The sequence below is a fragment of the Schistocerca nitens genome, chromosome 5, assembly GCF_023898315.1.
Source record: "Schistocerca nitens isolate TAMUIC-IGC-003100 chromosome 5, iqSchNite1.1, whole genome shotgun sequence".
Taxonomy (NCBI): domain Eukaryota; kingdom Metazoa; phylum Arthropoda; class Insecta; order Orthoptera; family Acrididae; genus Schistocerca; species Schistocerca nitens.
The window spans coordinates 437088245-437113599 of record NC_064618.1 but is presented as its reverse complement, the minus strand read 5'-3'; the positions used below and the strand labels follow the sequence as shown (position 1 = coordinate 437113599).

The 25355-nt window shown below is 40.4% G+C and overlaps 1 protein-coding gene across 1 annotated transcript in view; it reads right to left on the bottom strand.

Moving 5' to 3' along the window:
• LOC126260253 (ZZ-type zinc finger-containing protein 3) overlaps positions 1-25355 on the bottom strand; it is a 75792-nt gene that overhangs the window by 39268 nt on the left and 11169 nt on the right. The window contains exons 2-3 of the mRNA XM_049957579.1: positions 4154-4270; positions 3248-3418 (exon numbers count right to left, since the gene is read on the bottom strand). Of these exons, the coding sequence (XP_049813536.1) occupies positions 3248-3418; positions 4154-4270 (288 nt within the window). The remainder of the gene's footprint in view (positions 1-3247; positions 3419-4153; positions 4271-25355) is intronic.

Genomic DNA, 25355 nt, shown 5'->3' with positions numbered 1-25355 from the left:
GAAAGATCGGAAAGTGGTCACTACCACACAGGTCGTCATGCACACTCCATTGGACAGACGGTAAGAGGCTAGGGCTACAGATTGAAAGGTCAATGGCGGAGTATGTGCCATGCGCCACACTGAAGTGTGTGAAGGTACCATCATTTAAAATCGAGAGATCGAGTTGCGACAATAAATGCTCAACGATGGCGCCTCGACCTGTTGCCACTGACCCACCCCACAGAGGGTTATGAGCATTGAAGTCGCCCAATAGCAAGAAAGGTGGTGGCAATTGGGCTATCAGCGCAGCCAGGACATGCTGCGAGACATCAGCATCTGGTGGAAGGTAAAGACTGCAGACGGTAACAGCCTGTGGCGTCCACACCCGAACAGCGACAGCCTCTAAAGGTGTTTGGAGAGGGACAGACTCGCTGTGCAGAGTGTGAAGGACATAGAGGCAGACGCCACCAGACACCCTTTCATATGCTGCCCGGTTCTTATAATAACCCCGATAGCCACGGAGGGCGGGGGTTCGCATTGCTGGAAACCAAGTTTCCTGAAGAGCAATGCAGAAGAAAGGGTGAAGGCTGATAAGTTGGCGGAGCTCTGCTAGATGGTGGAAAAAACCACCGCAGTTCCACTGGAGGATGATATTGTCCATGGCTGAGAAAGGCGTGAAAGGACTGGGAAGGCAATTTATGCCGCTTGTTCACTCACTGCCACCGATTCAGTACCCGTACGAGAGGCATCCATGGTGTCTGAGGGACCAGCGAGATCAAGGTCCTCAGCGGACGCTAGAATCTCGACTTCATCCTCAGACGCAGAGCGCGAAATGTGCGGTGGGGTTGGTGCCACCGCAAGTTCTTTGGCCTTAGAGGTCTTTCTCTTGGACTTCTCTCGCTGAACCTTGGGTTTCACCGGCTGGGAAGGCTTCACCGATTCAGTCTCCGGGACAGAGGAGGATCGTGAAGCCCTACGCCCGGCCGCTGGTGAGGACTTATGCCACTGTCGGCCGTCATCCTTCCCGCTGGTGGAACCCTGGGAAGGGAGGGTCCCAGGGGAACTCTTACGGGCGAGAGTAGCCGAAGAAGTTAGACGCTTCTCCGGCTGAGAAGCGGGGACGGACGTCCCCGACGGGTGGGAGGAGGTTGCTCCTGAGGTAGGTGGTGCAGGAGCAACCAGTTGGGTAGAGCCCCCCACGGGCAAGGGGGCAGGAGGAGTCTTACTGCTTATCGAGCTGGCTGGAAGTCTCGAAACTGATGGGGCTAGCACAGTTGTTGTAGCAGCTGCGTAAGAAGATGTCATTCTCACAGGATGGAGTCTGTCATATTTCCTTTTGGCCTCAGTATAGGTCAGCCGGTCCAGGGTCTTATATTCCATGATTTTGCGCTCTTTCTGAAAGAGTTTGCAGTCAGGCGAGCAAGGGGAATGATGCTCTCCGCAGTTGACACAGATAGGAGGCGGGGCACATGGAGTATCGGGATGAGACGGGCGTCCACAATCTCGACATGTGAGGCTAGAAGTACAGCGAGAGGACTTATGCCCGAACTTCCAGCACTTAAAGCACCGCATCGGGGGAGGGATGTAGGGCTTGACGTCACAACGGTAGACCATCACCTTGACCTTCTCCGGTAATGTATCACCCTCGAAGGCCAAGATGAAGGCACCGGTAGCAACCTGATTGTCCTTCGGACCCCGATGAACGCGCCGGACGAAATGAACACCTCTACGCTCTAAGTTGGCGCGCAGCTCGTCATCAGACTGCAAAAGTAGGTCCCTATGGAAAATAACTCCCTGGACCATATTTAAACTCTTATGTGGTGTAATGGTAACGTGAACATCCCCCAACTTGTCACAAGCAAGTAACCTGCGTGACTGGGCGGAGGATGCCGTTTGTATCAGTACTGACCCAGAGCGCATTTTGGACAAGCCCTCCACCTCCCCAAACTTGTCCTCTAAATGCTCGACGAAGAACTGAGGCTTTGTGGATAGAAAAGACTCCCCATCAGCTCTCGTGCAGACTAAGAATCGGGGCGAATAACTATTACCTCCATCCTGAGACTTACGCTCCTCCCACGGCGTGGCCAGAGAGGGGAACGTTTTCGGATCGTACTTTTGAGCATTAATTTGAGCCCGAGAACGCTTAGAGACTGCTGGCGGCTGGCCGCCAGCGAGAGATGATGTACCACACTTCATTGCGGGTCATCCGCCCTGATGCCACCTACTCCGACCAAGGGCCCTCCCCACGGGCGCCACCCAGCCGCAGCAAAAGCCACCTGGCAGGATGTCCATTGCCGGGAGTCCTGATGCCCCAGGGAGACGGGCATCTACTCCTTGGCATACGTGAGGAGTTAACAGCGCAGGCATCAGTAGAGCGATCCCTGTGTTGTCAGGGGGCTACAACCAAGAGGGTACATGGCGGCCCCACCACAACGGACTGGCTACCGTGCTGGATCATAGGTGCAAAAATGTCCAAGGTCGTCGTCGCAGTTAAAAGCAACACTGCAGAGTGCAGCGTGGTAATCACACCCAGTGACGTATCCCCACCCAAGAGACGGAAAACGAGCAGGACACCATTGCAAGGACGAAAAAGTTGGCTAAAGGTCTCAATGCACGACGGATACAGTGCACCATGTAAGGTGCCCTTCCCCAATTGGCTCGCTCTTCGGAATAATTTAGAAAGATGGAGGTCAAACCCGAGAAGGGACCATCACATAAGGCCGAAACATTTGAGACTCCTTTTAGTCGCCTCGTACGACAGGCAGGAATACCGCGGGCCTATTCTTATCCCCGAACCCGCAGGGGGGTTTCTTACATATTTCCATATCACATGCCACTAAACAGCTGTTTTTGAGCAAAGCAACCTTCTATGCATATTTACAAGGAGCATGCCACTGAAAGTGATCCTAACATTAAACCCAAATCCTTGCTAGAACAAGATATTTGTCAGTGGAAGTCCAACAGAAGTGACCCTGGCCTCTGCATCATGTAGCTTTCAGATTAAGAATACACCAGCTAATGATGAAAATGGCTTCTACTTGACCAAAAATGCCCAGTCATGTTGGTGCATTAAACAGAATTTTGCATTTAAAGTAACAACTTTGGTGGGAACAACTCTGTTAACCTTCAACAAGAAGAGATGCCCACTGACCACTTCAATTAATCAACAACAAATAAAATAATCATTTAATACATGTACACAACTCTGTCATCCAATTCATATGCAAACAATGATTGAACTATTACTTCCAATGAAAACTGCTAATACCTTGTTGAAAGTCTCAGGCTTTGTTTCATCAAATATTCTCCCTCTTACACGTATTTTCTCATTTTCATCTTCTATGTCATTCTGAGATACGTCACAAAGGTTACTATCTTGAGGTTTTAGCAGTTCACTATCAGGTGCTATACCATATTTACTCCAATCAATATTTGGAACCTGTGATATGAGAAATGAAAACACAACTTTGAATCTTACATTAAATGTTAATCTTATATTAAATGTTCTTGGTGCACTTGTTGCATTAATTCTCTCTCTCTCTCTCTCTCTCTCTCTCTCTCTCTCTCTCTCTCTCTCTTTCTTAAAGCTTTTGACAACAGCCACCATTGTCTTTGTCTGAAATCAACTTACTCAGTAACAGAATCACACACATTAAACTTTAATGTAGCAAATATGCATCAAAAGACTTAATTTTAATTTTTAATCTGGCTGAGAATATTGATTCATGATTTTCAACAGCACAGCACCTAAAAAATACCATGTTTTGCAAGCAACTCGACCGGGATGGACACATTAGAGTAAAACAAACAGTTAAGAAATTCTTGAAGCACGCAATTCAAATGGCATGAGAAAGGTAAATCATTCACCCTACAGAAGAGCATGAGATAGGCACATAATAAAGTTTGTTAATTAACAGAGCTCACCTATCAAACTTATAATCATTACATTATACAATATAAATCTCTTCCCCGACACTGTGATCAGACTGTAGTGTCAGAAAAACAGGAACTCTGTGTGCAGTGCTGAAGAATGAGAGAGTATATCTGTCTGTCCAATACCTCCTCTACCTTTATAGGGTGAGTGCTTACATTTTCTCATGAATTTTTCCTTACTACATTTGGTACTATTTTTTCACTATAAGTCATTTTTAAGTAAATCAGATATACTACATACCTCATCAATGAACATTCTATCAGGAAGTGGTGGTATCCATCCAGCTTGCAGTTTCTCAACAAATGTTAATGGATCTTTCAAGACTGCTTCTTTTAGTAACAATATTTTATCGTAATCCTGCAATATGTAATAATATTTTATTATTATAATTGAGGTCAGGCACTAAAGTTTTTAGCATACAAGCTTTGGATATTGCAACTGTAATTACCGGCACCAGATTTCTGGTAATTCAGTCTAACACAGTGTAAAAGCTTTGGTTGAGAAACTTAGTACAATGATAATGATCTTAATATTATGTCTCATTTTGAAAACATCACCTGAAACATTAAAAACTTAATGCTTGTGGTAGCTAAAATTGTCTTTCTTAAATTAACACCTCAGCACAAAGACACGACTTATACTGTCCAATGTCATACTGAAACTTGCTAATTCACCAAAGATTGTACTATTTGTTTAAGAACTGGTATCAATGTGTAGCTGTTGTTATATAATACACTTCAGAGCAACTGAATTAGATACAGCTTCTGTGCTGGAGAAAGGAACTGAACGTGCTCCTGATTCAAAGTTAAAATTGAAATTTATCATTTCTGCATATTGCTGTCTATAAATAAGGTAAACTGATAAGATAACAAATAAGGGGGATCTCCACAGAAATGGTAAGGAAAGAAATGTATATGGAAAATACTGACAAGAATAATGGACAGGAAGAGAGGACATGTATTAAGATGACATAGGGGAATAACTTCCATGGTACTAGAGGAAGCTGTTGACAGCAAAAACTGTAAGGGAAGACAGAACTGTACGGGACGACAGATATTGGAATATATTCAACAAACAACTGAGCATGTTGGATGTAAGTGCTACTCTGAGATGAATAGATTGGTATGGGTGAGGAAGTTATGGCAGGCCACATCAAACCAGTCAAAAGACTGTTGACAATACCAGAGTGTGCTGTTGCAATTTCAGCTCTATCTCAGTTTCAAGCACAATCAGTTGGCGCAATAGCATATCATAAACAAAAATATAAGTGATGGGAAATATGATTTATTACATCCCACTTCACAAAATCAGAAGCAGCAACAGGTGAAATCACAAAACAGACCTAATTACACTACTATTTGTCGCTTGTATGCAGATGGAAGAACATATCACCATCTGCTTCTTGAGATTTTGTAAAGTGGGATGTAATACATCAAAGTTTTCAGCACTTATAATTTGGTTTATATAGTGCAATGGCAGAAACTGAGTGTGCTTGAAAACAACACTGTTGAAATGGCAACTGAATGCAGTAAAATATATAGAGAGAAAAGCACACATTACATCTTTCAATCAATTTCTGCAGTCTGTGGGCCATTCCTCAAGAAGTTAATGAACACCATTAATGGAATGCTGTCAGACTTCGTACTGATTCCTGCTGGGGCAGTTGAGGTCAGGTTGACCAAGATGCACATCACCGCTGAATTTGATCATGACCACATTGTGGGTGTCGCTGTGATACATTCTTCCCTATAAGACCATGTAGACAGTGGGATTTTCATTTTACACAATGTCAAGGTAGTCCTGTGATTACCTCAGTTCAGGAAAAACTGCCTCCCCCTCCCCCTCCACCACCACCACCACCACCACCACCACCAGTCAGCTATTGTGGCCGATAAAATGTTGATGACAACAGATTGTTACAATGGAGAGACAGAATATAGTGCAGCTGATCACTTGCCAATTCAGTGCTGGACAACACCTTATGAACAGCCATATTTAGAATCACCACTTCGCTGTTGCACACAAAAGCCTAGAGACACAGTTGTGTTTGTGTGTGTGTGTGTGTGTGTGTGTGTGTGTGTGTGTGTGTGTGAGAGAGAGAGAGAGAGAGAGAGAGAGAGAGAGAGAGAGAGAGAGAGAGGGGGGGGTCTCCTTTACTACTGGATATGAGGACATGAGAGAGAGAGAGAGAGAGAGAGAGAAATATGAACTTGGGAAACTTAATGCCATGATAATACACACATCAAAAAAGTTTTGCATCACCTCGGTTCCAAGAATTTTGGAATCTGCACAGAAATCGGAATAGAGATCAACATAAGCATCATTTACACCCTTTTTATTGCTCATGAAAACCATACACTGCATGTTGTACCACCATACAGTAAGATCTTCAGAGGTTGTGGCCCAGGTTGCTGTACACACCAGTACCTCTAATACCCAGTAGCACGTCCTCTTGCATTGATGCATGCTTGTATTCGTCGTTGCATACTATCCACAAGTTCATCAAAGCAATGTTGGTCCAGATTGTCCCACTCCTCAACGGCAATTCGGCCTGGATCCCTCAGAGTGGTTGGTGGGTCAAGTCATCCATAAACAGTCCTTTTCAATCTATCCCAGGCATGTTCGATAAAGTTCATTGTCTGGAGAACATGTTGCCCACTCTAGTTGAGCGATGTCATTATCCTGAAGAAAGTCATTCACAAGATGTGCACGATGGGGCGCTAATTTAAATCCATGAAGATGAATGCCTCACCAATATGCTGCCGATATAGTTGCACCATCGGTCGGAGGATGGCATTCACGTATCGTGCAGCCGTTACGTGCCTTCCATGACCACCAGCGGCGACGTCGGCCCCACATAATGCCATCTGAAAACATCAGGGAACCTCCACCTTGCTGCACTCGCTGGACAGCGTGTGTAAGGTGTTCAGCCTGACCGGGTTGCCTTCAAACACGTCTCCAACGATTGTCTGCTTAAAGGCGTATGTGACACTCATCGGTGAAGAGAACATGATGCCAATCCTGAGTGGTCCATTCAGTATGTTGTTAGGCCCATCTGTAGCACGCTGCATGGTGTTGTGGTTGCAAAGATGGACCTCGCCATGGACAGCAGGAGTGAAGTTCCGCATTGTGCAGCCTATTGTGCACAGTTTGAGTCTTAACACAATGTCCTGTGGCTGCACAAAAAGCATTATTCAACATGGTGGCATTGCTGTCAGGGTTCCTCGAGCCATAATCCGTAGGTAGCGGTCATCCACTGCAGTAGTAGCCCTTGGACGGCCTGAGCAACGCATGTCATTGACAGTTCCTGATTCTCTATATCTCCACCATGTCCGAAACAACATCGCTTTGGTTCACTCCGAGGCGTCTGGACACTTCCCTTGTTGAGACCACTTCATGGCACAAAGTAACATTGCATTCGCAATCGAACCACGCTATTGACGATCCAGGCATGGTTGAACAACAGATAAGCCGTGTACCTCCTTCCTGGTGGAATGACTCTTAACTAATCAGCTGTCGGACCCCCTCCATCTAATAGGAGCTGCTCATGCATGGTTGTTTACATCTTTGGGTGGGTTTAGTGACATCTCTGAACAGTGAAAGGGACTGTGTCTGTGATACAATATCTACAGTCAACATCTATCTTTAGGAGTTCTGGAAACCGGGCTGACGCAAAACTTTTTTTGATGTATCTCTGAATCATCTGTTACTAGTAACGATTTTGTCGGAAAGGACATCTATTGTAGTGTAGAATGCAAACCATTTGGTGAGAATGGAGATACCATTATAGTGTTCAGTGTGATGTATATTCTGAAACTGTAAATGAAAATGTAACTCTCCGATATCTGCAAGGTAAATGGCACTTTTATTGAGAGTGACGAAAGTAAGTCATACTGGAATAAGTTGACACACAAATGGGTAAATATGAAACTGGAGGGAGGGTGTTTTAACCCACAGAACAATTCTCTTCATGACTGCAACTGTCCCAATGAGAGAAAAACATTGATGGTAGTAATCATTTTAACATTGTAGACACATAAACTAGTAAACTGGTAGTTAGTGGCACTGACATTTGGCAATATGAAGTTGTGGTAGACTAAAAGCACAAGAAAGAAACATAACCATTGGCCAAAGTACGTGTATAAAAATAAAAAGGATGGACAAAGGATGTGACAAGCCAGATGTCTCTAAAAATAAAATGAATAAATAAGGACGGTAAGAACACAATAATAATGGAACATGCCCAGCAGAAAGAAAGTATTAATTTTAATAGCAGAACCTAATGAGCTTAGATGTTGCATTTATTTGTATTGCACGCATCTCCTCTGACCAACCCCCCCCCCCCTCTTCTCTTCCCATCGCCTCCCTCCCCCCCTCGCACTCACTGTCTGTCCATCTCCTTTTGCCCTTTTCTCTGTCCATCGTATCTTCTCCCCTCTATCATCATCTATTTCCTCTCCACTATCTCTATTCAGCTGTACCCATTTGCAAGTGTAGCCCCTGCAAGGCAGGCCAATACTACTTGCAGAACACTCCCCCCCTGCCCCCCCCCCCTCTCTCTCTCTCTCTCTCTCTCTCTCTCTCTCTCTCTCTCTCTCTCTCTCTCTTTCCAGCACCCCACCCTTCTGCTCTGCATGGCCATTTGCAGTTGACCCCCGCTGTGTTGGCTGCCCAGCAAAGCAAGTCAATAAGGCAAGCTGATAATATCCTCACCCAACACACCTGGAATCCTACATGGCAGGTGCTTTAAAAACATTTTTTTGCCTGCATCTCTGCTCCTGTGGGAACTAAGTGGTTCTAACCCCCACAGTGTGGGTTACTCGTGAAGTGTTTGGTCAAAATCAATCCAGTGGTTTGGGAGGATGCTGGGCATACAAACACACATTACTTTACACACACACACACACACACACACACACACACACACACACACACACACACTCTACACAAGAAATATTTAAATTTGCGATTCAGAAAAAACACAAAGACTTAGAAATATTCATCACTAGTAAGTGTTTGTTTCAGACTTGATATGCCACTGTTGGGGAGTAAGAGACTCTTACCCCTTCTGTTGGTGTCGCAAAGAAAACGTAGACTGTGCTGCCTTCTGCAGCGTGTTTGTGCGATGTAATTACTGTAACTGTAATGGATTCTGTGACTGCAACCAAAGAAAAGCAATAGTTTGGTGACAAAACACTGGAGTATATGAATAGATTAAGTGCTGCACAGATCCAGGAAGATGCAACATCAACAGACAAGGTTCTGAGTGACTTAAATCTCAAAATGAAATAAAGCCACATGAGTTTCAGCTCAAGCAGGTAAGTGTGCGGCAATGCTATACTGCACTCTCAAGAACATTAACGGTTCTTTTTTTTAGTGCATGCATACTGGTGGCAGAGCAATACCGAACAGTTGGTGTATTATTGTCTATTACAAAGGAGGCTGCTCATAAAAGCAGGCAACAGCACCTTCTTTTAGCAAACAGTGACCATTCCTAAGGGTTGCTAACAGTGAATACTGGAGCATTGCCATCTCTTAATAACAGCAACCACCTGACGGAAGTTAGCAAGTAAAAATGCACCCTTGTGGTAATAAGCAAAAACATGAAGGACACAGGTACAACTAACTATCACCAGAGTGTAAGACAAGCAAACAATTCTGCACTCTAACACAATGCACTTTCTGAGCCACATAACAGAATTTGTTGTTTCTGTGCTAGCAGAGGAAACTGAACACTGTCAGGACAGCCCCATAGAAACCTACAGGAAACTTAACATTGTCAGGGCAACCTGCAAGAAACCCTAGAACAGTTGACCACACTATGACATTACAGGATTTGCTAGATGACACAGAGAACAAGTCAGACAAAGAAGCTTATGAAGACAATGCTGACAAAATGCAAACATACTATCCAAAAGGCAAAAGGGCTTTCAGGACCAGCATGTTTATGGGATAGAAATACAGTTGATACATATTTGTCAACCTCAGCAACCTGCCAACACACCTATGCAGACATCAAGTTGCTTACCGGCATCCTTTCTCAGGTGACATGTGAGCATGGCCTAGATTCTGGGAACAGTTCACAGCTTCTATAGATGAAAATCCAATGGTGTATATTATGGATAATCACATATTCCTCCATGGATATTGAGATGGGAACCCAAGGATTGGTCAATGGGACTGCTGCTACAGCTGACACATATGAGCAGACAAAGCAAAATGTGAAATCCAAGCACAGGGATAAGAACAGGACTGTCCAAAGTCACCTTGACTTCATGGAGAACTTTAACAAAATGGCTCTGAGCACTATGCGACTTAACTTCTGAGGTCATCAGTCGCCTAGAACTTAGAATTAATTAAACCTAACTAACCTAATGACATCACACACATCCATGCCCGAGGCAGGATTCGAACCTGTGACCTTAGTGGTCGCTCGGCTCCAGACTGTAGCGCCTAGAACCACACGGCTACTCCGGCCGGCGAGAACTTTAACACTTCTACTTCAGAATAAGTGACACACTCATTACCAATATTAATGTGTTACCTGCTTCATGAGCAGCCTTGGAGATAATTCCTACAGGAAGCTTTATTTTTCCTCCCCAAAGCAGTTTATGGCACTTACAAAACCTTTCATGGATTTGGATTAAAGAGCATACTTAATGGTAAAGTCATTCTGCTTAAATAGCTGTGGCCAAAACAGAGGAATGAAAGATTAGTACAAAAGCTGTAGTCTTCTTAAGTCTGCCAATAATCCTCCTAATAATATTACAATCTTCTGCATAACTTCATTTCTTCCGTTCCTTCTGTAGATCTGAAGTACTCATTTATGTTATATCTCTGCTTGCTACACACACTTACTGTAATTTAGGGCACTGTACAGTTTCACAGAAAGTGGTCCTCAAGCTCCTTACTTCTAAGGAGCATAGCTGCTTGACTCACAAATCAGAGTAGAGGATTTTGCAAGAAGCCCTTGATAATTGAACTTTTCATTTACTTTACGTTTTCCGTCTGTTCATACAATTATTTTGAATGTAATATGAGGGATTTTTTTTATGCTCTCTCAATTATTTGCATTATCACAAACTCTTAACACATTTACACCTTGAGTGTGTCCTGTTATGTGTTTTCAATTTATGTTCTGCAGACACCAAGTCTGGAGGTTCTAAGCGGAGTTGGTAGGTTACTAAAGGTCAGTACTGCCCAAAGGAACTCCAAATCCACTGAGAGTGTTTTTAAACTGAATAAAGGGGCTCCAGTAAATTCACATGTGCACCTACATGAACAGAGGGCAATTAGACAGACAGTTGCAGCCAAAGCAACCTTAATACAACTAGGATGTGGCAAGGGCCTCAGAGCTTGCTTGCTATTGACTGTTTCACCTCAACAGCCATTCAGCCCAGCGGCATGTAGTTCATCTTGAGGTTTATAATTATTTGATTTATAATACCATATTAAAATAAGTTGTCAAACAAAAATTCAAGTTATGGGTTGCACACAAATTCCACTATCACTCACTCATCCATGGTCATCTTGTAGACATCCGCTTAAGGAGTTTGACATTCTGGCTAATGCTCCGCTGTAAATTTATTTGCTCATGAAGTTTGTTGTAAATAATTCACTACAGTTCAAAAGGAACAATGTTGTACATAATTACGGCACCAGAAAGAAAAATGACATTCATTACTTCACATTAAGGTTGTCTTTACCACGAAGATGTGTATAAAAGCAGCAACAAAAATGTTTGATCACTTATTCAGTGATATAAAATGACTGATAGCAAAGTAAAATTTGCAAACAAACTGAGAACATTTCTCCCTGAAAACTCTTTCTATTCCACATTGTAATGTGTAAAAGGTGATGGGTAAAAATCACTAACTCACAAATTAATTTTCAATGTGAATATAAAATGACTTGTTTCACATCGTTATGATCTATTGTGCAAAATGATCTGTGGAACATGTAGCTAACTAACTCACAGTAAATGGTGGGCTGTCTAAGCATGTCCACAGTTTATAGCTAGTAAGACTGACAAATTCCCACCTCAAGAAGCCTGGGTTCACTAACCGGATCTCAGGTCTCACCAACTGGACTCACTTTATTTATTTACTTATGTATCAATTCTTAGACAATACACATTGTATGGATGTCATCAGTGAATGTACAAATTATGGTATGAAGTCTAAGTATTTTCTTAACAAATGCCATTTACATTGTTTAATAAGCATAGTTATTTTGATGTAGAACTAACATACATAAATCCAAAGCCCTGCACACATATTACATAAATGACAAAAGATAATTTATATTGTTTAAATAAATATATAGGTGTGTTGATATGGAACTAGCAGACATAAATACATAATACGTGAATGAAAAAAAAGAATGATGTTAGGTATATGGAACTAGCAGACATAAATACATAATACGTGAATGAAAAAAAGAATGATGTTAGGTATAACTTATTTTAGGTGTTCCCAACAATTCTTCAGTTTTCATTTTATCCAAAGTGTAGAAACAATGCTCTTGCAAAAACAGCTTCACAGTTTTTTTAAAAGAATACATACTGCTAATTTCTTTTATATTCTGTGGCAGCTTATTATAGATTATCATGCCTCGATAAATGAGACTGTTCTCTGCTTTTAGTTTATTTTTTCTATCTAAATGGAGGCAATGACTCAACCTTGTGTTAGGATCACAGATAATGTTATTCAAGCTATAATTGACGAGATTTTTTCTGATACATGTTATAGTCTGAAAAATAAACTCGCAAGGAATAGTCAGAATGCCCAGGTTTTTAAATAATTCTTTGCAATGAGCCCATCTATTGCATTTTGTCATTATTCTTACAGCTCTCTTTTTTTAATCTGAAAGCTGTTTGTAGATTCTGGGTGCTATTTCCCCAAAAGATTATTCCGTAGCTAAGGATGGCATGCACATAACCACAGTAATCTGACCTAACACAGATGGCATTTTATACTGATGCAAGAATTCTAAGCGTGTAGCAAGCTGTGGAGACCCTCTTTGAGATAATCATGACATGTTCATTCCATTTTAGCTGGCTGTCGATGTGCAGTCCTAGGAATTTAATGTTAGTTACATCTGTTACTGAAGTGTTGTGTACTTTTAAATTTATAGACTTGTGCTTCTTGTTTATTCTAAAGTACATGATGTTTGTTTTCTTAATTTTGAGAGTTACTCTGTTCTCTGTAGACCATTTGTAAACATATGCTAGTGCTTCATTGGCTTTTTCCAATAGCAGGTCAGGTGTCTTGCTGGTAATCAGTATATAACTGTCATCAGCAAAAAGTACTTTTTCTCCAGGCTCCACACATTGTGGAAAACCATTAATATAAATTAAGAACAATATTCGCCCCATAACACTTCCTTGTGGGACTCCTATATTAACATACTGTTGGTCAGATAAGTGATTTACCACATATTTAGATGTGCTATGTGAAATTTCTAATCTCTGCACTCTGTTTAGGTACAATTGGAACCATTTATTTACCACTCCCCTGATTCCCAGAGACTCCAACTTGTGTAGAAGAATGTCCTGATCAACGGTATCAAAGACCTTCAATAGATCTAGGAAAAATCCAGTTACATAACCGTCCTTGCCTAGTGATTCAAGAACAATTTCTGTAAACTGAGTTATTACGGTTTCAGTGCTTCTGCCCAGTCTGAAGCCATGCTGTTCATTGCAGAGAAGATTATATTTATTTAAGTATCTCATTAGTCTGTCTTTCATTAAATTCTCTACTATTTTGGAAAATACTGTAAGTAAAGCAATTGGCCTGTAATTTCCTGTTTTCAACATCACCTTTTTTTGTGAGGAGGTATAATTTTAACTAGTTTCAGGTAGTCTGGGAAGCAGCCAGTCTTAAAAGACTGGTTAATGATGTCAGTTAAAAGGGGTTTAATGCTGTCTATGCACTCTAACACAGAAACTGGGACTTTGTCCAGTCCTGTTGAGGATTTCTTTTTAATTGTTTTACGACACTGTTTACTTTTCTCTCAGTAATGGGGAGCGAAAACATTGATTTTTTTAATGTAATTTTGCACTGGAATATCAGATCTTTTTGGAAATTTGCTCTGCAGGTCTTTTGCAATACTGGTGAAATACGAGTTTATGAAGTTAGCCAGCTCGTTTTGATCACTGATTGTACTGCCTCTTTTTTTTTTTTTTTTAGACCTCCTGTCCTCCTATAATAATGCGGCATCCCTGTAAGTTGTTCAATGCTGCTCCAAGTGCGGCTGCTCGACAACTACGCTGTCTTTCCACATACATAACTCACATAGCACTTCCTTATCTAACTGCTACTTCCGCTGCTGGCACCGTATCAACTTCCGGTCCGAGAGCAATAGCGCGCGTGATGCCTGGTAAAACTAGGAGCATCACACTGGTCCCAGGTCCCACCAACCTCCCCTATCGCCCCTCCTTTCATACGGCTCAGTGTTGCGCAACAAATCATGAGCTGCGATTCACAGAGGTGCCCAGAGGTGCCTCACACAGAGAGCATCCCAAGGTGCCCCTGAGAGCTACAACACCAAAAAGAATCACTTCTCAGCTTTTGGCAAGATCAATGTGTAGTCTTTTTTATGTAATATACATAAGGATAAAGGACAGGTAGAAGGAAGGGAACTTTATTTCAATAATTCAACTTGCTGCACTTTATTTCAATTTCTATAATAATGTGTGACACCACTAACGACTTTAATCTTGCTGCAATTAAGAGCTCTTTTAACCCATACAGACACAGACTCTGACTCACTTATTTCGTGATGATTCCTTGTCCTAAGAACCAAAGGCAATGTGCCCCTATCTCTTGTACACCTCACAAATCTGAAATGCCCGATAAGCAATAATTTCTCGACTGTTAACTTTAAAAGACTACACATTGACCTTGCCAAAAGTCAGGAAGCGATTATTTTTTGTGTTGTAGCTCTTAGGGGCATCCTGGGATGGTTTCTGTGTGAGGCACCTCGAGCAACAATGAGCTGTATAATAGTAGGGGCGATAGGGGAGGTTGGTCAGACGGGCGCGATGCCTCTAGTTTTACTAGGCATCGCACGCACTATTACTCTCCAACCGGAAGTTGATAAGGTGCCAACAGCGGAAGTTGCAGTTAGATAAGGAAGTGTTATACAAGTAATGTATCTAGAAAGACGGCATCGGTCCTCGAGCAGCTGCACTTGCAACAGCATTGATCGACCTACAGGGATGCCGCGTTACTATAGGAGGAAAAGGCCTTCGCACCTGACAGTGTAAAAGCTGTTGATCACATTGCTGTTAGAACAAAGAACCATGTAGCTGCGCAAGTGACTTTGCATGGCCCTTCAGTAACTGTACAGTAAAATTTTGCATGGCTGATTCGGAGTAGATTCTTTTATCTGCACTGAAATGGCCACTATTCAACACCACCAAAGGGACACACATGTAACTTGCTAAATGCTACAAACATGGTGAGCAATGTCCCCCCCCCCCCCCCCACAAAAAAAACCAGACAGAGAGAGAGAGAGAGAGAGAGAGAGAGAGAGAGAAGCAGCAACCTCCATTTCAAACACACTGAGCAAAATAACATTCCACACAGTAATTACTGTCTTTGGCATTAATTTGTGATATGAATAAATATCTTCTACAAATGTCTAAGGGGTGATTTCATCTCAAAACATACACGTCAAGAGTGAATGTGTCATGTCACTATTTCAAAGTTTGCTGAAAAAAATATGAGGGTGAGTCAAATGAAAATCTTAAATTTGCAATAGCAAATCGAAATTTCGCTCCGTTATCCTGTAAGTTGGTAAGCATGCTACAAACAGCGTGCAGAATGGCCTATAGGTGGCAGCATAGTGCAGTTGCACACATACCATCGCCGTATCAGTATAAAGATGGCTGCCCCACTTGCGACTTGCACCACGGAAGAACAGTGTTCTGTTATTTGGTTTTTGCGTAGTGAAGGTGTGAAACCTATTGAAATTCATCGAAGGTTCAGTACGGTGATGCATGTTTGTCACAGCAGCAAGTCTATGAATGGAGTAGGAAGTTCACAAATGGTGTGACTTCAGTGGAAGATGCTCCTCATCCAAGTCAGGCACAACGAGTTGTGACTCCACAGAACATTGCAGCAGTTGAAGCCATAGTGAAGAAAAACCACCGAGTAACACTGAATGACATTGCAGCATGTTAACAGATTAGTCATGGGCCAGAACACCACATAGAGCATGATGTGCTCCAGTTTCACAAAGTGTCTGCAAGATGGGTGCCACGGCAGCTGACTCCTGAAATGAGAGAACGACGTGTTGATGCTTGTGAAGAACTTCTTCAGCGCTCTAAATGATTAGGTGATGGCTTCCTTGCAAGAATCGTTGCTGGGGACGAAACCTCTGTTCACTTCCACCAACCAGAAATGAAGAGACTGAGCAAGGAATGACGCCATTCCTCATCACCAAAACCAAAGAAGTTTCGAACAGAACCATTAGCAGGGAAGGTTATGCTGACTCTCTTTTGGGACGAAAAAGGCATCATTTTGGACCATTACATTCCTAGAGGGACCACTGTCACCAGTGCATCATACACAGATCTCCTAAAAAAAAAAAAAAAAAAACATCTGCAGCCTACAATCAAATCAAAGCAACACGGATTGCTGTCAGCAGGTGTCCTTTTGCAACATGACAATGTAGGGCCCCACACTGCCCGTACAACAGTTGCAACAATCACAGACCTGCATTTTGAGTGTCTTCCTCATCCACCATGCTCACCAGACCTTGCCCCAAGTGATTTCCATATGTTTGGACCACTCAAAGACACAATGGGAGGAAAGAAGTTCCGTTCTGATGATTAGGTATGCCACGCTGTGTACGAGTGGTTGCACGGACTACCAAAAGACTTTTTTTCTAAAGGAATTTATGTACTTTGTAAGTGCTGGAGAACTTGCATTGAGCGTGGGGAAGATTATGTTGAAAAGTGATACAGCTTTGTACCACTTCTGCGCAATAAACAATATTTAAAAAAAAAAAATTTAAGGTTTTCATATGACTCACCCTCGTATATGTTGAATCTCCACATGATACCCCTCCAAAACGACAATATTTTGATTTTCTGATGATTTGTTAAAAACACTACAGACCTCTTTAAATGACAGTATTTCTGAAAATGTCATAACAGAGAAAATTGAAAAATTGTAATAAAGAAACCAAAAGTGATAGAGATCTGAATTTATTTTAAATAAATACTTTATTTCCAATACTATGAGACATGATTAATACATACACACTTCTCAGCTCTCTTCTTTTTTATAAGCTACGAAAATTTGTAACTTTTTGCGAATTTCAAAATTATGTTTTGCAAATATGAATAGTTACAGGGTGTTAACTGTCTTTAGAAATAATAAAGTGGAAGGGCTGCTAATGTGTTCATTGTAAATAAGTATTGTAGTAGTTATATTACATGTTTATTAACTTATAAATAAAAAAAACATTTTCTTTTTAATTTTAAATTCAGTGCATTAATGCGATCTTAGTAAATACGTGTTGTAAAATGATCTTTTCATATAGTGTTCACTTAAAATCATTCCACTTGGTACCTGTGGAATTTACATTAGCTTATTTGTTTTAGTTGTAAATATTTGTCATGTATTATTGTTTTCGGACATGTTGAACATCCTGGAGGACCACCTCACTACAGATCAAATGGAATGAAAGTAAAGCTAATCTAGTGGTCAGCTATAACATTAATGCTAGAAATTCTTAAAGTGTCAAAATATTTGTACATAAAGATGAAACAATCTAAAATTTTTTGGTTATTTACAAATTACTTTCTCCATAAACCTCATCCTTAATGTTCTAAAAATTTCATGGTATGTTAGTTGGTCATTTAGGGAATGTGAAGTCAGAGTGGGCAATACTTCTCTGTACAAAATGTGAGAAATTTTTTTCGTAAACCTAGTTCTACTCTCAAGGTCAAAAAAACATGGACACTTAAATATTAAAATTGATTGCTGATTTTAAGTAAATGTTATGCAAAACTGGTATTCCTGAATCAAAATAATTATTTTACAACACTGTAAGTGAGTGAGAAAACAATTCATAATTCTGTTTGTTTTACAACAAAAATGAGATACATAGAATATTTTTTCCTTTTATTATATTATTCATAAATTATTATTGTCTTCTGTTATGATTTTACTTCTTCATGACTTTCCATGAATTGAAGTTGCCTGCAATGTAACAACCAACACTGCACTGCTGAAAAGAGTTCATTTTTTTTTTTTCTTTTTCTCTCTCTCTCTCTCTCTTTTTTTTTTTTTTCATCTCATTGAACTTGTATAGCCAAGCTGAATTTGCACACAGACAATGGTGATCCAACAAGAGCAGTACTTGGGAAATCAGAACTGCACACTGAACTTTTGATGATGGCTATCTGAAAGCATTGGCAGAACCATGAGGTGTCAAAGGAAATAGTTACAAGGGTTGCCCATAAAGTAATGCGCTGCATTTTTTTCTCAGCCGAATGCCACAAATGCGAAACAGTACATATGTATTACTTGAAGTCTCCTGAGTGAGCACACCAAGTTTCCGTCACTTCCAACAGATAATGTAGGTGCAGGACAGTTTCGAAATGGTGTCTGTAGGTGATGTACTTTACAGGCAATGTGCCGTCATTGAATTTCTCACTGCAGAGAAAGAAACTGTGGGGAATATTCACAAATGCTTGTGCAAAGTCTATGGAGCATCTGCTGCCGACAGAAGTACAGTCAGTCGCTGTGCACGAAGGGTGAGGACATCAGAAGGTGGTTCAGCGGAGCTCCACGATTTGCAGCGGTCGGGAAGACCCTCCATGGCTGTCACACCTGACCTAGCCCCCTCAGACTTCCTCCTGTTTGGGCCATTAAAGGATGCCACTCGTGGAAGACATTTTGAGAATAGTGAGGAGGGGATTCACATAGTGAAGCATTAGCTCCACCACCAGGACAAGGATTGGTATCCATGGGGCCGTTGTTTCGCAATGGAGGAAGGCTGTAGAGAAGGCTGGAGATTATGTGGGAAAATAGGGTCTGTAGATAAAACACCATTCTTTTGTGTGTGTAATTCTCATTATGTTCAATAACAATTTGATGAAGAAAAAAAATGCTGTGCGTTACTTTCTGAGCAACCCTCTTATATCTTGCAGCTCATGAGAGACACTTATTACACAGGCCAATGATGGAAAAACTTTTTTGCTGAAAATACCTTATTCTTATGTTTTTTAGGTTGGGAAATTCAAATGTGATACTTAAAAAACTGTATCGCTCACCATTTCTTCACATTTTACAGTTAAATTTATTAAATTACGCAACTGTTTAAAGCATTTAACAGCTTTTATATAGTTAAATGAATTAGAGGTGTAATGAATGTAGATGACATTGGTAGCGCTGCTGAAAAACATTTGCTGGCAAAAAAAAAGGTCGACTGTATTTGTGTGTTGACAGATGGTGTTTTGTTTACTGTTAACCTAATCCCACTTTCAAGTTTCCTGTACATGTGCTCAGTACAATGTCTAATTGTGGTTGTAGAAACTCTGCTGACAGTTTTTGTTATATTTGTGGTGAATTTGTGATTAAAAAACGCCAAAGAAACATTACAGACTTTGTGAAAAAGTTTATCTATCATACTTTGGGTCTAAACTTTGTGATCAAGATAAATCTTGGGTGCCACATAAGGTATGTTATGTGTGTGTTGAAGATCTGAGAAAATGGTCCAAAAAGGAGAAAAATGCCTTTAGATTTGCTGTTCCTATGATATGGAGGGAGCCAAGAAATCATTCCAATGATTGCTACTTTTGCAGTGTTGATATCACTGGTCATAATTCAAAAAACAAGAAGGTAATAAGCTACCCTAATCTTCCATCCACCATCTGACCAATAGAGCATGGTGTAGATTTGCCAGTTCCTGAAGCACCAATTGATTGAAATTCTATTCCAACACAGGTATTTTCTGATGTACAATGCCATTTAGATGTATCAGATGATTAATTCCACTGTAATACAGGAAGTCTAGAGCCCAAATTGTTTACTCAGACCGAGCTTAACGAATTGGTTAGGGATCTGGGCTTAACAAAAGAAAAAGCTGAATTGCTTGGCTCTAGATTAAAAGAAAACTTACTGGCAGTTGGAACCAGCATATACATGTATAGAAAGAGAGAGCAGAATTTGCCAAGTTTTTTCAACAAGAAGGTGATTTAGTGTACTGCTCAGACATACCCAGTCTGATGAATGAGTTTGGTACTGAATACAAAAAGGAAGACTGGAGGCTGTTTATTGATTCATCCAAAACTAGTTTAAAGGCTGTTTTATTACACAATGGTAACACGTATGCATCTATACCTGTTGTACATTCTGTGCATAAGAAAGAAAGCTATGAAAACCTAGAAACAGTGTTAAATAAAATAGGATATTCTGCTCATGGTTGGATGATATGTGGTGATCTAAAAGTAACATGCATCCTCCTTGGTCAGCAAGGTGGCTTTATCAAATTTCCATGTTTCTTGTGTGAATGTGACAGTAGTGCTAAGGATCAACACTGGTGCAGAAAGAACTGGCCTGTGAGGGAGTCTTTAAAACCGGTGAGAAGAACATTCTATGTAAAAACCTTATAGATACAAAAAACGTACTCCTACCACCTCAACATATAAAGTTAGGCCCAATGAAACAGTTTGTAAAGGCATTGCCTAAAGATGGAGCATGTTTTAAGTATCTCTGCCCAAAGTTTCCACACCTTTCAGAAGCTAAACTAAAAGAAGGCGCCTTTGTTGGACCTGACATTAGAAAATTGATGTTTGATGTTAACTTTGAATCCACAATGACCTTAAATGAGAAAGAACCATGGGTATAATCCAAGCAAATCATTACAAAGTTCTTAGGGCATGAAAAAGACCCAGAATATGTTTCTATTACAGCTACAATGTTAATGAAGTTTGAAACTTCAGGATGTTTAATGGGCCTGAAAGTTCACTTTATGAACAGTCACCTAGATTACTTCCCGAAAAAATGTTGGAGATGTGCGTGAGGAGCAAGGAGAGCGTTTTCACCAGGACATTAAAGTGATGGTAAACCGCTAACAAGACCGCTGGAACACCAACTGATGGGGGACTACTGTTGGTCACTTCACCGAGAAGTTCAGCAAGCGACTCATCACAGAAAAAGCTACACAAGAAGCTTCAAAGAAAAAAAGAGAAAGAAAACTCAAACCAATTCCAGCTGACAAGTGAAAACTCTATTAACACATATCATCGTTTTAAGTAGCTTACTGTAAATACAAACCATGCTTATGTTGTAACAAAGTGTTTCATTAATTTCCCCATTTACCGTATAGCATGGGATTTTTATACTATATAATAAAAAGCACATTGCTCGAAAACTATGGGTGATACAAAAAAAAACTAAGGTTAGATTTGGATTCAGCTCATAAAAAATCTATAAAGATCAGCTTTCAAAGTTAAAAAAAAAATTGTCGTTGACCTGTGTTATCTGTGTCATACACACAAGGAATGAAACGGCTCACTACAAAGTCTTCTAATGTATACTGTGGTCTCTGCATTTCACACACAGTCACAGGCTGCATTTCATGCAGAAGCATTCTTGCAATGTATGTGCCACTCCAGGATGCAGTGACTTGATTGAATTCTTACCACAGACTTCATAGCACACCACACTTCTCTCTTTTTTAAATGGAACTTCCTTAATGTAATTTCATTTAGAATTAAGAGTTTTATGTTTGTTACTAACGTTGATATGGTGTGTAAACATCCAGTAGCATCTCCTATAGCAGCAACAGCTTCATGTTGGAGATTAAAGTTTGTTGTAAGATGTTTACAAAGACCTCCTATCCCATCACGTGCACTATTTCTATGACCTCTGTTGCTCAAAGTACCAACCTGCACCATCAGTTACGTACAAATGTTTAGGAAATGCATGGCCTCTAGATGCTATGTCATCAATTATCATTCTGACAGCAAAGCATACATGTGCACTGTCACGAATGAGATCATCTCTGACAACAACAAAACAATTTGACGTTCCAAGGAAGTGAGCAACACATATTAATGTTGATACCTGTGACACGAGCCAGTGGTAACTTTGTATTTCACTCTGCAAAGCAACAGACTGGTTCTCAGCAAATTCGAAATAAAGAACTAATGTGTCAGTATTTTGGGATGTGGCTGGTTTTCCTTCTGCTATGGCCTGTCTCTGAATCCTCCAGATATGATGGTGAGGTACTCCTTTCACGAGCCAATGCCTAGCCTCTGTAACAAACTTCTCTGGCTCTACTGTCTTCCTCACCAACTCTCATCCCTCCCACAATGCATAGGTTACATCATTGTCAGTATCCTGAAGGTGTAATGCTTCAACAGTCATCATTTGAGTACCAGGACACATTGCACACTCCTGCAACCAACATTTATCTTGAGGCTCTTGACACACACACAAAAACATCAGGTTCATCTCTGTGTTCAAATGGTTCAAATGGCTCTGAGCACTATGGGACTCAACTGCTGAGGTCATTAGTCCCCTAGAACTTAGAACTAGTTAAACCTAACTAACCTAAGGACATCACAAACATCCATGCCCGAGGCAGGATTCGAACCTGCGACCGTAGCGGTCTTGCGGTTCCAGACTGCAGCGCCTTTAACCGCACGGCCACTTCGGCCGGCCATCTCTGTGTACCTCATTGCTGTGACACTACTTATGGCAAAACAAAAAAGTTTCAAATTGGTGCAGTACATACATGTGCATACTTACTTCACTGGCTGGCATTGTACCCATTTTGGTTGTACGGAGCAGAATATAGGGAAACCAATTTTTAAATTCAGGTTCTCCTTTTTCAATTGGAGATATGCTTTTCTTATTCATCTCATCGTATGTCTTTTTACCTTTATAACTTTTTCACCATTTTCACTAACAGAGATAAGCCTGGTTAGACTTTGCCTGCTGAAATCTTTGTCATCACTTAGTTAATATTCCACACCAATAATAAGCATATCATCTTGCAAAGGATGCCCACAGTAAGAATCTGGGCATGCACAGTACCTTTCTCATTCTTTATTTTATGAGCTTTTGAAATCAAATAATACAATGAAGTGGGTATGTATTTCTGTATCTGCTGCTCAGAGTAGTTAACTGGTGTCAGTGTCAGTAACTGTACCTTCTCAATATAGATGGCTGTTGAGATGGCAATATTTAGGTTTTGAAACCACACATCAGATTTTCTGCCTATATGATTATCCTCAGATTCTGCACCAAGTGAATCTACATTATACACTTCACAAAGTTTGAGGATGTTGCTTGGGTAAAACTTGCATCAATTTCTTCCACTTTTCTTTTTACATACTGTTTTCTTCTTGTGCTTCTTACCTTTCTTGGATGTTTAACGGGAGATACAGTAAGGGCTACAGCAGAAATGCTAACATTCAATGCATCAACAACTTCACGCCCAGGAATATAAGCATCTGCACTGTCTTCTTCAGTTTCACATTCGGGTAATGGTGATTGTTCAAATTGGTTGTCACTGAATTTCTTCTTGTAGTGAGTGTAGCAGTTCCTGCACAATGGATGTGATGCTAATACCATTACTTGAGGACCGCAATATTTGTGCAATACCTCTAACAGATTTCCAACACCACATTCTTGTGCCTTTTTTCATAGACTACACACCTCGCTCTTTCATACTGTATCCAACAAGAAGTTCAAACCAAACACAAAACTCAATGCCGATGGGTTTATGTGCAATTTCTCACTCGTTTATTATAAACAGAAGAGCACTGCAAATAGTATTACCAACACACACATTTTACACTAGAAATTCAGTGATGAGAAATGTGCAGAACGTTGAAAAATTTTAACACTTTACACAGGAAAATATTGCCCACTGTGTTTGCACTGACTACTAACACATTAACCAAACAATATTTTGTGTGGTTCTCAAAAATTTCCAGATGGGGGTTTTTGAGTAAATAATTCATAAAAACTCACAAAAATGCAATTTTTTGCACTTTTAGTATTAAATATTTATATAATACAGACAGTTGGAGCAGAGAAGATACTGTTTATATATGTCTGTAGTATCTGGTAATATGACAGAAAAGACAGCATTCTTTGACTTTCCAAATTAGAAAAAAATGGTTTTAAGTGGAAAAAATAACTTAAATTTCATATTTTCATCTTAAATTTGTAAGTTAAAGGAAGCCCATAAGTGTGCGAGTGTCAAATAAATTTCAACACATTAAGAGGGAGCTTTAACGCAAAACAGCCCGGTCTCCAGTACTTTTGGTTCATTAGTTATAATTTTTTTTTGTTCTCTACTGTTTTGAGAGTTATTTACAAAATATACAATTTCAAAGGGCCGCACCACTTACAAAAATTAAGATAAAAGGAAAATACTTTATTTCTTAACACTTATGATATAGAGGGTTAATATTTATATTTTTTTCCCAGAGAAACTGATGAGCACGAGTTGAAATGGCCTGTATGATTTGAGATGAAATCACTCAAGGTGCATCTGATGCTAATGACACTTACAATGAAGTCACAAAGAATATTCTAGCCTCCTACCCATCACAGCAAACAGCAAAGAATTTATACTCTTTGTTCTAAATAAATAGCAATACACCTTAAGAGTAAGAAGCTGTAATATATGAGGACTGATGCTTCAAAACACTAAAGTCCACTCACAATCGTAAATTAGTCTGTAGCGGATTTCTACTCTAGATGATGGGCTGCATTGACCTACGGTGTTGTTTTCATTCAAAGCACAATTTTTAACCATTTCAAACAAGTGCAAAGTTTGGCCTTTTGTTCAAAACACTGTATGTCCAGCAGCAAATTTGAATCAAATCGCGGTGGATCCATTTTTTTCCCAACTGCTACTGTGAATTATACCTAAAGTCCAATAAAATCTGTGACATCAAGACAGGAAGCACTTCCAAAGTTCACAACACAGTTTCAGCTGTACACTGTTACTGTTGAGATCATCACACTGTACTATACAATGTTTGTTGTCTAGAATTGTGTTTTAGTGTGAGCTTGCAGTTTATGTGAACTATGACAGACATGGAAGAAATTGTATGTATAGTGGCCTAGTCTCCTGCATCTAGGGAGCAAAAAGAAAAGAAGCAGACGGAAAGGCAAGTTATTTCAAAAGAAAATTTTGTTATGAAGTTGACTACTTAATGGATTTTCTTTCTTGAATATGAAAGGCACCAGTTGCTACTTTTGAAGTATTAATTTGGTCCTTATGACATGTTTTGGGACGCTGTATCCCATTTTAATGTCACTTAAAAGCATAAGCTATATAGCATCATCACACAAGAGCACAATAAAATCATTTAAGCTATAAGGCGTCACCATTTGATTATACATTCATGGTTAAAATTAAACTACTTATTATCAAATGTAACAGAAATGTTCAT